This window comes from Brachyistius frenatus, unplaced genomic scaffold (assembly GCF_029030835.1).
Source record: "Brachyistius frenatus isolate BFR_SWC_R1_liver_20210118 unplaced genomic scaffold, ASM2903083v1 Contig_178, whole genome shotgun sequence".
NCBI classification, from domain to species: Eukaryota; Metazoa; Chordata; class Actinopteri; family Embiotocidae; genus Brachyistius; species Brachyistius frenatus.
In genome coordinates, this window is record NW_027210777.1 from 219125 (window position 1) to 234178 (window position 15054).

Below are 15054 nucleotides of genomic sequence, written 5' to 3' on the forward strand. Positions count from 1 at the left end.
TCAGTCTTTATCTCATTTCATTACACTGCTTTTTTACTTTCCTTACCGGATTTTATCACATTTCTGTTTATATTATCCAATTGTACACTATAGTAATAACAATATTTAGCACTTTTGTTGTAAAAAAAAATGAAATCATCAATACAGTTTTGAAAAACACTAAACGTGACCTTTCTCAACTCTCAGCTCTCTCTCTGATTTACCATCAATTACTTTTAACCTTGAATGCACCAGAGAGCGTCTTACTGCGCATGCCTCGGAAATGCTAACAAACTAGCTTCGCATCGTAAGAGACTGAAGCTTCTCGTTTGTTTGTGGTTGTTTTTAACTTTAGTTTGGCTGTAATTTAACGTTTAGATTGTAAATGACCAACAATGTGTTAAAAATAAACTGGATTTGGTTTCAAACAAGTTAACGGCAGTTATTGTTTTTGTTTTTAATGATGGTGCTCCTCTAGCTCCAGACGTAAGCTAACCCCTACCGGTAAGTAAAACAAATGTTTACGTTAACAACCGATATGTGACATGGTTTACCGGTCATTTAGAGGTGATGTACTACAGTGAAAACGCTACTATTAACAGTCATAAACGGGTAATAGCCTTTTTTTTTTTTTTTTTTTTTTTCCCTTCATTATTGTGGTATGATGCCTTCATGTGCTCCTCGGACACTCTGTTGTCCCAGTAACGGAAGCCCTAAACACAACTACACAAACAGAGCCTTTAAAGGGTTTTGGGCCTCTCTAACAGTTTACCAAAGAGTGTGATGTTAAATATTCTAATATATGTGATCAAGCCACTGTGAAAATCAATAATCTCCCAACAGTATATCTGATATTGTTGTTCCTATGCAGCCAACAAGCCCAACCGAGAATGATCAAGTTTGTGCTGATGGTGAACCGGCAGGGTCAGACCAGACTGTCCAAGTATTATCAGCCCGTGGAGCTGAGCAGGAGGGCGGCGCTGGAGGCTGACGTAGTCCGCTGCTGCCTGAGCCGCAAGAAAGACCAGGTACCTGTTTTGTTTGTGAAGTGTCCATCATGTTTAGTTTAAAAAAGAAAAAAAGAGGGGTATGATCCTTTAACTCTGCTCGTGTGTTTACAGTGCTCCTTTGTGGAATATAAAGACTTTAAGCTGGTTTATCGTCAGTATGCTGCTCTGTATATCGTGGTGGGAGTCACAGACAGTGAGGTGAGTCTGTACAGGAGTCTTGGTATTTTACGCCTCTGTGTCTGACGTGCTGTCACTCTCTCTGTCCACATTTCGCTCAGCAGGATGTTTTCTGTCTCCTCTCGACTCACAACAGAACGAGCTGTCAATCTACGAGTTGGTCCACAACTTTGTGGAGGTGTTGGACAAATACTTCAGCCGGGTGGTGAGTTCAGTTCCAGCAGGGAATTCACCTAATGTCAAACAAAGTTTTTAAAGGATCAGGGTGTCTGAAAAAGCATTGATTTCAAAAGTAAATATTTTATTTTAGGCACTCACTGTAGTTATAAAAATCTCTGTCTGTGATTATAGCAAAACAAAAAAGAAAATAATTCCTCTGTTCATTGTTCCCTTATTCAGATACAGATATTGTTTAATGATTACCTCATTATATAATGGGGAATTCTTGGTCTTTGGGCCAATTGATTTATCACATATCTTAAGTACTCCGTTCAAAGTTCATAAAGAAAGTTTGAGTCCTAAAGAGGAGACATACATTTTCTTTTTTTAAGTCGTAGAAAAGTGCAACTCACTGTCAATTTCAGTCTAATAACTGTGTTTGTGTTTATCTTCCAACAGAGTGAACTGGATGTATCCTTTAATCTGAGGACAGCAGCACACATCACTGATGCTAATACTAAACATCAGCATTGAAGAACCTCAAAGAGACACAAAATAATAACAAAGACACACACGTCACCGTTTTTTTCAGCAGACGTTCTGTTTGTATGTTTTTGTTTGTTTGTTTGTTGTTGTCTCCTTGAACTTGCGACATCTTCAGATCATGTTTAACCTGGACCGAGTGCACGTCATCCTGGACGAGATGATCCAGAACGGACACGTCGTGGAAACCAACAAGAGCCGCATCCTCGCTCCGCTCACCGCCATAGACAAGATGGCTGACGGCTGACGCCTTCAGGAACGATGTCAAAGACTGTTTTTCAGACTGGAGGACTCGACTTATGTCGACACTCTGTAAACCGCAGGGACTCGAACCTGCGACGGCATGATTCACTTTGACTCATGAACTCTGATCAATATATTGCTATATGATCGTCCTCTGAAGCTGGCAGATTTAAAATCATCCAGGAGAGCAGGCTGTGTGAATTCTGTGAATTCAGTTTATTCGGCATTTAATAAATGTTTGCTCAGAGTCCAGAAATATATTTGGTGCTACTTTGTTCTGTAAAGCTGGATAAACTGCAGTATTATTTGTAATTCATGTTTCTTTCTTGTTCTAAATAATTGGATCTTGTATGCCTGTTTGGGCATCAAACAAAACTCCAACCTATCAATAAAAAAAAGCCAAAATAAATGTAGAAAAACATGTCTAATCTATATTTAATATTAACAATAAAATGTTCCGAAGTTGTCTTCTACAATAATATTACACTTTCTTTAGAAAGTTATAGATTAACCAAATAAAAGACCTTTCTTATTTTAATATATAATGTTATAATCAAAATGTTTCAAAATAAAACTCAGTCCATGTTGTAAAACTTCAGTTACACCGGCAGATTTCTACCACAGACCAAATTAAAAGTGTTTTAGGTGATCATCAATTTGTTTCTTCTATAAACTGACTAAACTTTCAAACAAAAATGTAAAATATTATTTTCTAAACTGGCATCTCATTTTTTTGTTTGTCATTTCCATCCACAGACCACAGGACAACAGCTTTACTTCATACTTTGCAAACAATTTAATGAGTATTTTTTGGAGCATACACATTTGAAAATATCTGTTTACCTCAAACTGCAACTTGAGTTAAATAAATGTTTATAATATACAAAGAAAATACAGGGAGAGCAGAGCTTCTTAACTTTTTTTTTTTTTTTCTCGTTTTTCTCTTTAGATGTGCCTCGCACACAACCAGTGTTTTTTTGTCTATAGCTTCATCGTAAAAGAAACACCAAATGCTCTCTGACCTTTGACCTTTACAGCCGGTCTGAAACAAACCAGAAAAACTGTCGCACGCACACGGAAACCAAAAGCAAATAAAAGAAAACAAAAAGGAGGAGGAGAAAGAAGCCCGACTGTCTGAAGGAGGAGGAACTGAAAACAAGCTACGAGTCAAACCAGGCACTAAACTGAACAGACAAGAGGAGGAGGTCCATACACATACACACATACACGCACACGCACACACACACACACACACGCGCGCGCGCGCACAGCAGCCTGCAGCATCAGAGCAGAAAACAAACAGCAGCTTAGGAGGGAGACAAGGATGGTGGTGCTGCTGCTGCTGCTGCTGCTGATGATGATGATGATGGAGGAGGAAGTAAGGAGACAGCGAGAGGGAGGGGAGCGTTTCTTTTTTCTTTTTTTTTTACTTCTGCAACATAAACCTCCTCCTCCTGCAGGCGGTCGGTCCGTCAGTCAGTCAGTCGGCTGGTTCGGGATTGGCTGACCGATCCATCAATCACGTGGCGGGGCGGCGAGACGACGGACAGATGACTTTTGAGGAGCATGCTCAGTGCGGCGGCGGTGGTGGTCGGGAGGTCAGTTGAGGTGGAAGCCTTTCTCCATGGTGGCGGCTAACAAGCGCTCCCGCATGATGTCCTCGGACGAATACTCGGGCAGCTTCAAGTAGTGAACACACGTGTTGACCGACGGGTAACTGCAGTCTGTGGCGTCCACCTGAGAGGGGCGGGGGGTGGCGGCGTTAGTGACCAATCAGCTCACAGAGTCTAAACACATCATTTGGAAAGTAGCCAATCAGAGAGTGAGTTTTACCTTCCGGACTATGGTGAGGCGGGGGTGCAGGTTGGAGAGCCCACCAGGGGGCAGCGTGGAGCAGCCGGTGGTGAACTGCAGGAAGGCTTTCCTCTCATCGGACGACATCCCGCATAAAACTCGGACAAACCGCAGGAAGCCGGGGCTGAGGAAGAGGAGTAGGAGGAAGGAGGAAGAAGAGGATGAGTTCAAATTAAACATTACTTCTGTTCCTTCTCTTTTTATTCTGAATCAAAACCGGGGGTGTGATGTCGTACCTGTCTCTGGTGTAACCCAGCTTTGGTTCAGTGTAGTTGATGATGTCATCAGCAGTCCAGGAAGGTGATTGGTTGCCACAGAGGATCATCTGCACCTCCTTGTGGCTGAAGGAACTCAGCTTCTCCATCGGAAACACTCGATTAAAACCCTCTGGAGAGGAGAGGAGGATGAGGAGGAAGATGAAGAGGAGAGGTTTATTGTTATATTAGTTTTGGTCAAATAATCAAAATTAAGTATCTTGTGATTAAACAGGGAAAAAAATGAGGAAAAATTCTCATACTTCTCAAAAAAACGGGATCAAGTGTTTTCTCATAATTACCATAAAATATATCACCATAACATGAAAAGGGTTGTATTTAGAGTTGTGTATTTAAAGTGTGTGTATTCAGAGCTTTTTGGGTGTGTATTGTGTTTACCCCTGAAGGCCTCCATCTGTTTTTGGATGCCGGTGTGCATACAGAAGTCAAACATCAACTCCACGTACTCCTCTGCGTTTTCCATGGTCACCATCTATACACACACACACACACACACACACACACACACACACACACACACACACACACACACACACACACACACAAACAGACGGACATACACCTTCAGGATAAACTTCCCTCATACTCGTGTAAATAGGTCTGTTGGTGACACTCGTTGTTTTTACCTCGTCGTCTCCGTTTGGTTTGAGATCCACAGCGGAGAAACCGTGAACCTTTGAGGACGGACAGAACTGGAAGTTTAACCTGCAGAGAGGACGATGATTTAGTTAGTTACACATTTCTATTTTTTATTGTACTGATGAATATGCAGGTGACTCCTCGTTTCCCCTCCATTTCTACAACAGAGGTGGAGAGTGCAGAGTTTGCAGAGGACAGACAGCATGATGGGAAATACAGCAGGGTGAAAAAAAACCCACCCTGAATTATAAATTAATTCAGGATCACTTTAACATTTATCAAAGAATAATCAGTGTAGATTTTTTTTTTTGTATTCCTCTTGTCCGAATAAACTTGTCAATTCTCAAAGATGGCTGCTAGAAATGGTATTTTATCCATGTGACAAAAAAATTGTCAAATATCAGTAGCTTCTTTTTTCCAGTTTCTTTCCAGCATGTAAAAAGCAGACACTGTGACAGTCTTGTTGTATTTCTGGTTGATAGAAACCAGCAGGTTCATCAGTTACTGCAAGCTTCTTTATCTCTTACTTTCCCCCACTCTCTCAAACCGACAACCCTCCCACATCAACAGACTCTGTACCTGTCCGTCGCAACACTCGCTCCCTCTCTCCCACCTCTGTTTTATCTGCCCTCCCTTCAACTGACTCTTTCTCCCTCATGCATCCTAACTCTGCCACAGACACTCTCATTTCTACTGTCTTCCCCTCTTGATTCTCTCTGTCCCCTTACATTACAACAGGCCCGCAAGTCCTCCCCAGCTCCGTGGTTGTCTGACTCGGTGCGTGCCAAGAGAGCCACTATGAGAGCAGCAGAAAGGAAATGGAGAAAATCTAACCACCCTGACGACCTGCTCACCTATCAATCTCTCCTCTCCTCTTTCTCTGCCTCTATCTCTGCAGCTCCTTCTACCAAACCAGAATTCAATCCTCATTTTCCAACCCCAAAAAGCTATTCTCTATCTTATCCAACCTCCTTGACCCCCCTTCCCCCCTCCATCCTTCTACCAAGCCACTTTGTCAACTGCTTTATTAAAAAGATAAGATGACATACGCTCCTCATTTTCAAACCCAGCTTCTGTAACTACATGTCCATCATCTTCATCTTCACCCCCTTCGCTTTCCTCTTTCACTCCCCTGTCTCCCAATCAAGTTCTCACGTTGGTAACCTCTGCCCGCCCAACCACCTGCCCCCTTAACCCCATCCCATCTCACATTCTCCAGTCTATTGCTCCAGACCTTCTTCCTTTTCTCACCCATCTCATCAACACTTCTCTGTCAACTGGCTGCTTTCCGAACTCTCTGAAGGAGGGAAGAGTGAACCCTCTCCTGAAGAAACCCCCCTCACCCCGGCTGATGTAAACAACTACAGACCTGTCTCTCTTCTTCCCTTTCTTTCCAAAACTCTCGAACGAGCTATCTTTAACCAACTCTCCTCCTATCTCCACCATAATAACCTTCATGACCCTCACCAGTCTGGTTTCAACAGACCACTCAACAGAGACGGTCCTCCTTGCTGTCTCTGAGCAGCTTCACACTGCTAGAGCAGCCTCTCTGTCCTCTGTCCTGATCCTTCTTGACCTTTCCACTGCATTTGACACAGTGAACCACCAGATCCTTATTTCCTCCCTTCAGGACCTCGGTGTCTCAGGCTCTGCTCTCTCCCTGTTCTCATCCTACCTCAACGACCGCACCTACCGGGTAACTTGGAGAGGATCGGTGTCTGAACCTTGTCCTCTCACTACTGGTGTCCCTCAAGGCTCCGTCCTGGGTCGCCTCTTCTTCTCTCTGTACACCAGAGTACTCTGGGAGTAACTACATAAACATATTATAACTACGGCTGTCATTCACTCACATGGCTTTTCCTACCACTGCTATGCTGATGACACCCAACTGATCCCTCTTTTCCCCGATCTGAAACACAGGTAGCAGCATGAATCTCTGCCTGTCTGACTGACATCTCTCAGTGGATGTCCTCACACCACCTGAAAATCAACCTCGACAAGACCGAACTGCTCTTCCTTCCGGGGAAAGACTCTCCCACCCGGGGAAAGACTCTCCCACCCTCGACCTGACCATTACCTTGGACAGCTGTTATCCCCGACCCTGACTGCTAGGAACCTCGGCGTGACACTCGACAGTCAACTCTCTCTTTCTGCCAACATCGCTGCAACGACACGTTCCTGTAGATACATGCTGCACAACATCAAGAGAATATGTCCTCTTCTCACTCAGAAGGCGGCGCAGGTTCTGGTCCAGGTTCCGGTCCAGGCTCTGGTCCAGGCTCTGGTCATCTCACGTCTGGACTACTGTAACTCCCTCCTGGCAGGTCTACCCGTTAGCGCCATTCGACCTCTGCAGCTCATCCAGAATGCCGCAGCTCGACTGGTCTTTAACCTCCCGAAATTCACTCACACTACTCCGCTCCTCCGCTCTCTTCACTGGTTACCGGTAGCTGCCCGCATCCGTTTCAAGACATTGGTACTTGCGTACCGCGCGGTGAACAGATCGGGTCCAGTCTACATCCAGGACATGGTCAAACCCTACATCCCAGCCCGCTCCCTCCGCTCTGCTTCTACCAATCGGCTTGTTGCTCCCTCACTGCGAGCTAAACACTCTACAAAATCACGACTGTTTGCTCCTAAATGGTGGAATGAGCTCCCCACCTACATCAGGACAGCGGAAACTCTGTACATCTTCCGCCGCAAACTACAAACACACCTCTTCCGACTTTACCTTGAACAGTAGAACTTTAGTAGCACTTAAAATGACACTTACTGATAGCACTTTGTAGTTTGGCTTTCTTGAAGAAATGGTATTTTCTTGATTCCTGTTGTTCTGGGTTTTGTACCCTCGTGGTTGAAATGCACTTATTGTAAGTCGCTTGGATAAAAGCATCAGCTAAATGAAATGTAATGTAATGTAATGTTTCAATTGTGAATGATTATCAGTTACTGTTCGCCTCCATCTGTACTTTTGTCTTGGCCTTCAATTGGATCATCCAGCCTCCCTAAGGAAACAGTGGCCACGCAGAGTATAACCATGGAAACCTGCAGGTCTTGTGTGTGTGTGTGTGTGTGTGTGTGTGTGTGTGTGTGTGTGTGTGTGTGTGTGTGTGTGTGTGTGTGTGTGTGTGTGTGTGTGTGTGTGTGTGTGTGTGTGTGTGTGTGTTTTACCCGAGGTCCTCGATGCTGAGTGGGGGTCCTGAGCCCAGCGGGTTCCTCAGCATCAGGTCCTGCAGTCTAGTGTTTTTCTCGTCCTCGGACAAACTCTTGCTGGCCAGAATCTGCCTCCTCTTCACCGCCAGCTCCTTCACCTCTTTCAGGAACCTCGCCCTGCAGGAGGAAGAGGAGGAAGGATGCAAGGAGAAAGGAAGAAATGGAAGCAGAGGAAACGGACGCGGTGAGTTTTCCGCTTAAAACTTATGGCGAGACGGGTGACCGACTGACTGGCGGCCATCTGACCTGTGCGGGTTGACGAGCTGGAAGTCGTCCCAGGTCAGGATGCCGTGGTACCAGGCAGGTGGTTTGGGCTTGGGCGGGTCCATGATGAACTCGGACTTGGAGTCCTCATCGAAGCTCCCCACGGAGTATGTCTCCTGGCTTTCCTCGGTGGACGCCTCCGACTGCACCTCGGACAGCAGCAGGAAGGGCTGCAGGTACGGCCGCTCGGGGTCGTGGCCCTGCGGCGAGCTGCGAGACTGGTACAGCAGCTTGCTCATGTTGGACTTGATGTCACCCATGCAGAGCAGCTTGAAGAAGGGCTGCGAGACCGGCAGGTCCACCAGCCGGTTGTCCTGGATGCACTTGGCCAAGAAGACACCCAGGAAGTAGAAGAGCTTGGTGTTCCGCTCCAGCTCCTCGCTGTCCTGAGGGAACGGAGCCGGGAACAGGCCGCAGGAGCGCTGGACGTAGTAACCGGGGGGCTTCAGGCCGCCGCCCAGGTCCACCTGCAACACGAGCAACAGATGATGCTCAGCTGACTGCGGCGGATGAATCCAATCATTTGGAAAGGAATAATAAAAAAAAAGAAGACAAGAGGAGCAGGATTTATGGCCGCCATGCGAGTGTTTTCGCGAATCTTACCTGTCGAGACTCATCGTCGGGGAAGTCGTCGTCACACAGCCAGATTCCCAGGGACGTCCTCTGAAACTCTGCAGCCACCAGAGCGTAAAACTCCAGAGTTGGACCGAGACCTGTTCCCTCCTCACCCTGGAACTCCACCTGCACGCAAGAGACAGTATATTTACATTCGCGTGCCTTACTTCCGTGTTGTGATTTTTGCTGATTGCTATTATTGATTAATTGAACTTCAGAATTTGAAAACTCCCGTCTCACCTCCAGCACGGACTTCCTGTCGGCGTGGAGCTGCATGACGGACTCGGCCCACTCCATCATGGCCTCTCCCCGGGGGACTTTGACTCGCTCGTGCTTGAGCCGACCCACCCTGAACTCTCCGGGGTCGTCCCGCCGCACCGTGGTGGACGGCCGGGAGCGCTCCATGGTCGCCTCCCGCCGGTTCTGGAGCCACACGATTGCCCTGCAGGCACATTTAGTTTTTTTTTGTTCTTTTGAGTCTTTTGCATTTCCATAAACTTGAATTCCCGATTTATTTATTTTTTTAAGGCAGGGTCTATCCAGATTTGTTCATACTCACTTAAAACGTACAGTTTAAGTGTCTTTCGGACATTTTCCTCCAAGTTATTTGAATATGTTCGAACTGTTTTTATAGCAGCTTATTGTGGGTTAGCAAATATGTCTGTCTGTCTGTACGGCTCACCTGGAGGCTCCGAAGGCGGTGCAGGTGAAGTAGAGCTGTCGAGTCTCGAAGGGGATGAGGAAAGGACACTTGGAGGTGAGCTGTTCACACCAGTCGGGCAGCGCTCCGCTGGCAAGAGCCAGAGGCTCCTGGAAAACACAAAACCGCTCAGTCTTCATACATGAACAGGAAAGATAAGCTAAGCACGGGTGTCGTTTACTTTTTCACAGCTTAATACCAACGTGTCACCGCATTATATATTTATTTGTATCTTAAATACTGCAGTTGATCTCGACTGAACCGACATACCGCTGATGCTACAACTAGCTGTGTGCGCAAAAACAGCACAGGAAGTCCTACTGGAAGCACAAAAACAGACGTACGAGGTATTTTTCCTTCATAAAAGCCGCTTGAAACGGTAAAACCACGATGTACTGACCTCGATCTGCTGCAGGATCTTGGTGGTGATCTTCTTGCTGGTGAACTCCTCTGGAGCCGCGTTGAACTGCAGCTCGTCCACATCTGCACAAACAAGTTCATCATTTAAAAAAAAAGAGAAGAAAACCTGCCAAATTAAAATGTCTGCAGAAACAAATCTGCCGCCTGTGTGTGTGTGTGTGTGTGTGTGTGTGTGTGTGTGTGTGTGTGTGTGTGTGTGTGTGTGTGTGTGTGTTTCCGTACCCTCCTGCAGTGTGCGTGCATTGGGGCTGGCGTCTCCTCCGATGATGTAGAGGATGCGCAGCAGCTGCAGGACGTCTTCCACCCCGCAGGCGTTCTGGCTGCAGCCCGCCTTGGCCTGCGCCGCCTCTCTGGCCCCGCCCAGGATCTCACTGCTCTGATTGGCGGAAATCGAGCTTGGGCTCAGACCACCGGAGCGACCCCCAACCCCGACACCGTGTTCGCAGAAGTCCTGTGGGGAGAAGAGATCACAGGTCAGGTTCGGTGAACACCGCCACCACCACAGCCGGAGCTGCGACGTCATCATTTACAGCAACGGCATGCCGACTCACCATCTTTCCGCTTTCCTTCTCTTTGTCAGAGTCTTTCAGCTCTCTGTACATTATCCTGCAGCAGAAAAACAGCCTCAGTTAAAACTCACAACGTCGGCGAGATCCCCGCGAACAGTTCGTACGTGTCCGATTCAGACGGCCTCCTCTCTTACGTGTACGTCGGCTCCCAGATGCGCCGCAGTTTGTCCGTCTTCACGGATCCATTGCAGGAGAGCTGCAGCAGCCGCTGGACGTAGTAGAAGATGGTGGACTTGTAGTTGGACAGAGGAAGCTCCACCTCCCGGGTTGTACCCAGCCCGGCCACCTGAAAACACACACACACACACACACACAACAAATTAGCGCATGGCTTGTTTTTTTTGTTTCCAATTTTTTTTTTCGGTGACAATGAAAACATTTAACAAAGAAGGTTTCCACATTTTCAAAGAAATATTTAATCATAAATTAGATTTTCTCTCATTGTGAATTAAACATGACATCTTTTGACATCCTGGCATTAGAAGGAGGTTTTTGTGAGCAAACATTCTTAATCAAGACCGTAGTGTCGGGTTTCAAACAAAAAAAGTCAAATAATTTTTTTTAGTTTTTTTTTTTAAGGGCTTTCAATTGTCAGATTTGTATTTATCTGAACTCGGTGCTTCTTCCAGACTTTTATGTACGATTCTAAAATGGCACCAAATCAGAAAGTGAACCTTTGGAAGAATTTTAAGTCGTGATGGACTCATTAGCTCATTAATGTGTTGTGTAATCCATTTTACCTTCAGCGTGAGAGCAAGATGGGGAGACGGAGTGCACTCCACCTCCTCCTGAACCTCCGAGCGAGGAGTACCTGAACCAAAGCAGAAAGTGAGAAATTCACTTTTACTGAAACACTTATTTCATTTGAATGCATTTTTATCAAAATTTAAATTGAAAGATGTTGCTGTGTTCAGGGCTGGTGTGTGTGTGTGTGTGTGTGTGTGTGTGTGTGTGTGTGTGTGTGTGTGTGTGTGTGTGTGTGTGTGTGTGTGTGTGTGTGTGTGTGTGTGTGTGTGTCGTACCCGGTGGGGGGATCTCCAGGTCGGTGGTCTGCTGGACATTAGTTCTTCCTGGTCGGGGGTCGAAGGCGGGGACCAGAGCAGAGAACTGCCTCTTCAGGACAAAGTCATCGTCCCACGTCCTCCTGCGTCCTCCTTTGGTCTCATACTCCTCCTCCTCCTGTAGGACAGCGGCCATACACACACACACACACACACACACACACACACACACACACACACACACACACACACACACACACACACATCACATATTCTGACATCACTTCCTGTCAATAAGCGGTGAACTCAAAGATGCCAGTTTACTTACCAGGACCTCCTCGTACTCCTGGTCCTCCTGATTGTCGTCTTCGTTCTCATCGTCGTCGTCGTCAGGCTCTGGGAGGTCCTCTTCGTCGTCCAGCTCAGCCAGCAGAGTGTTGGCACGGCAACTGTCCAGGAAGTCTACAGGAGGTTTCCAGAAAGAGGGACAGCGAGGGAGACGTAGAAGACGCATAACGTGGGATAAATAGTTCTGAACAGTGGACGAAACAATGGGACAGTCTCTGAACTTTTTGATTGTATCTTGTAAATTCACTTACAGAAACATATTTCAAGGACGTAAAATAATTTATCCATTCATTATTAATGTGACAAACTCTTATCTGATGTCATGCAACAGCTCGAAACTCTGCTCCTTGTTGTAAGAGTTAGACAGCAAGTTAGCTGAAGCAGGCTCTGTGTGTGTGTGTGTGTGTGTGTGTGTGCGCGCGCGTGTGTGTGTGTGTGTGACACCAACCATAGAGAGAGAACTCGGCCTCCTGTCCCGTGTCACTCTCGCTAGATGTGGACGTCAGGCTAGTGGTCAGGGTGTTGCTTAGCAACTGGCCCACAGACAGGCCCGTGGTGGCCGTGGCTACATTATTGCTGCTGGTTACTATGGAGGTTGACATGGTAACGGTGGAGGTTGTGCCAGTGGTGGTGAGGTTAGGAAAGCTCTGAGCGCCCATGAGAGGAGAAGCTGCAAACACACAAACAAACAAACAAACAAACAAATTAAATGGCGGTTAGTTGGTCAGGAACCAAAGAGACGAAGCAGCAGGTAAAGCTCGTTACGCTCCAGTCAGTCAGCTGACTGGGAGGAAAGGCTGCCGATTGGCTGGAGGGCTGCTCATGCTCGTTCAACCAGCAGGATGTGAACCAGAGAACTCCAACTGGATTTGGTCTCGGGTTTGACCTCGAGACTCAGAAACGTCCGACGTGCATTTTTAGTCAGCCACTCTACACACAGCCAATTCAAACTCACTGGTTAGCATCTTCATCCCGGCGGAGACTGTTCCTATATGACTTCAAGAGTAGCGCTAATCAGATTTGATTGTTTACTTTTACTTTCATAGATTTTGACGGTGCATTGATATTAAATTGATTAACAACGATTTTGTCCTACCAAAAAAACAAAAACAAAAATCTGCTGAATCAAAAAATTTGGGGTTTTGTTGTTTCCAGACTACTCGAATGTACATGAAAAAGTGGCAAAAGTTACATTAAGTGTAACAACAGCATCATTTATGAATAAGTCATTTACTTCAAAAACTGTGCCTGGTAGAAAAATCCTTTAAGCCGATTTGAATTCAGCATAAAAAGTACTTTAAAATGCACCATTATTAGTTTGTGGGACAAAAAAAAAAGAAAATCTTGTTGCCCAGTGTAATTCGTGCTGGACAGTTGTACTGCAGTACTAGTGGAGTCATGTTAAGCATCCACTCACAGTGTTGGTGTATCACCCGTCTTTTAATGGTACTACTGTGTTAATGTTGCCGTACTCACTGGCAGTACTCATGACGTTCCTGCCCAGTGTGTTGGTGTTGTTGTCGCTACTGCTGCGGCTCAGGTTCATGTTGTTGGTGGCGTTGGTGCGCGACATGTTGGGCGCGCGGCGGACAAACGACTCCATGAGGCTGGCCTCTCGGGACGACAGGTTGGGCACGCTGGCGCTGGAGCTCATGGGAGCGCCGGCGGCCAGCAGGGAGCTGACCGACAGCCGGGCGTTGGCCGCCGAGCATAGGGGCCTCTGGGAAGGCGTGTCCTTGCTGGAGGACTCCGACACCGAGCTGACGTCGGGGGAGCTCACGCTCACCAGCCCCATAGAGATGGCCGTTGCCGGGTCGGCGGCGGCCGCGGATGAGTCATTGTTTCGGGCTTCGTCTCCGGTGGCGGACGTGTCAGCGGTGAGCGTGCCGGAGCTGGACGCCGAGCCGGATTCGCCCTCCCCCGCGGTGGGCAGCACGACGATCGGCTCCGGCAGGTGTCCGTCGGAACCGACCCCGCCTCCCGTTACTCCGCCCACCCCGGCGCCCTGGTCCAGCAGCAGCCCCTCGGCTCTCCTCTCCAGCCGCAGGCCCCCCGCACCCGGCAGCCCAGCGGAGGAGCTCAGGCTGATGTCGGAGGAGGACGCAACACTGCAGACGGAGCTGCTGCTGCCCTTCCTGCTGGAGGAGCTGGCCCCGCCCAGCGATGAGGCCCCGCCCTTGTCGGGACAGTTATTTTTCACCAGGCTGCTCCACGACTGCTGCTGCGAGGACGAGGAAGTGGAGGAGGAGGAGGACGAGGAGGTGGTAGTGGTGGTGCCGCCACTGGCCGCTGGCGTCACAGAGGGTCCCACCGTGGAGGAGGCGGGGCCTGAAACAGTGGATGAGATAGGTTTGGGTGACGGCGCTGTGGCAGCCGACTCAGGGTCGTACCCTGGAGCAAGCTTGAGGTCAAACTTCCCTTCAGCGCCCATACGGTAAGAGTTAGAGCCGCCAGCATCCCAGGTTACATCAATCCAGCCTGGATGGACAGAGAGATAGGAGGGAGACGGACGGATGGATGTCAGAGACCCGGCAGAGAGAGAGACAGAGACAGAGAGAGAGAGAGAGAGAGAGAGAGAGAGAGAGAGAGAGAGAGAGAGAGAGAGAGAGAGAGAGAGAAGGACAGCAAAGAAGCAGCTTACAGTCAGAGCAGCTCCACACTGGACCAGTTCAGATCAGAAACTTTATGCGAAATGGTCCTTTAAAGTCACAGTGAAAAATACTGGTGTATGGTGGAGCCTTAACAAATAACCGATTAGTCAAGTAAAAGGAAAAATCATCTGCAACCATCTCTGAAAACGCTTTGCTGATATTGACTCGTGTTGGCAATCAGGCATACAAAAATCCTGGGAGGACAGCCGCATTTGTGGGCTTTCAAACAATCCTCAAGCTTTTCCTTCTCTCTGTGCCTCTCATTCGGGGTGCCCTTAAGAGCATGAGCTAACTGGTCAATCACACGAGCAGTCCCGGGCTGAGTCCCGGGCTGAATTTCTGCCCAGATCCCAGAAAGTGTTTGCATCGGATCGTAAGACTCTCATTTTGATTT

The 15054-nt window shown here is 47.5% G+C and overlaps 2 protein-coding genes across 3 annotated transcripts in view; one reads left to right on the forward strand and one right to left on the reverse strand.

The window, feature by feature from the left end:
- The first annotated feature begins 156 nt into the window (after positions 1-156).
- ap4s1 (adaptor related protein complex 4 subunit sigma 1) lies at positions 157-2628 on the forward strand. The gene is made up of 6 exons (XM_069717685.1): positions 157-483; positions 851-1007; positions 1101-1187; positions 1303-1371; positions 1785-1796; positions 1987-2628. Exons 2-6 carry the CDS (start codon positions 870-872, stop codon positions 2113-2115), a joined length of 435 nt encoding a protein of 144 aa, XP_069573786.1. The 5' UTR covers positions 157-483; positions 851-869; the 3' UTR covers positions 2116-2628.
- Positions 2629-2883: 255 nt separating this feature from the next.
- hectd1 (HECT domain containing 1) overlaps positions 2884-15054 on the reverse strand; it is a 28598-nt gene continuing 16427 nt past the window's right edge. For both annotated transcript variants that reach the window (XM_069717638.1, XM_069717637.1), the window contains exons 26-44: positions 13486-14487; positions 12458-12679; positions 11990-12123; positions 11683-11839; positions 11401-11471; positions 10795-10946; positions 10643-10697; positions 10314-10542; positions 10072-10154; positions 9654-9781; positions 9212-9413; positions 8960-9097; positions 8339-8823; positions 8051-8209; positions 4867-4945; positions 4619-4712; positions 4202-4352; positions 3945-4089; positions 2884-3848 (exon numbers count right to left, since the gene is read on the reverse strand). In XM_069717638.1, coding sequence (XP_069573739.1) covers positions 3711-3848; positions 3945-4089; positions 4202-4352; positions 4619-4712; positions 4867-4945; positions 8051-8209; positions 8339-8823; positions 8960-9097; positions 9212-9413; positions 9654-9781; positions 10072-10154; positions 10314-10542; positions 10643-10697; positions 10795-10946; positions 11401-11471; positions 11683-11839; positions 11990-12123; positions 12458-12679; positions 13486-14487 — 3824 coding nt within the window. In that variant the 3' untranslated portion in view covers positions 2884-3710. The remainder of the gene's footprint in view (positions 3849-3944; positions 4090-4201; positions 4353-4618; positions 4713-4866; positions 4946-8050; positions 8210-8338; positions 8824-8959; positions 9098-9211; positions 9414-9653; positions 9782-10071; positions 10155-10313; positions 10543-10642; positions 10698-10794; positions 10947-11400; positions 11472-11682; positions 11840-11989; positions 12124-12457; positions 12680-13485; positions 14488-15054) is intronic.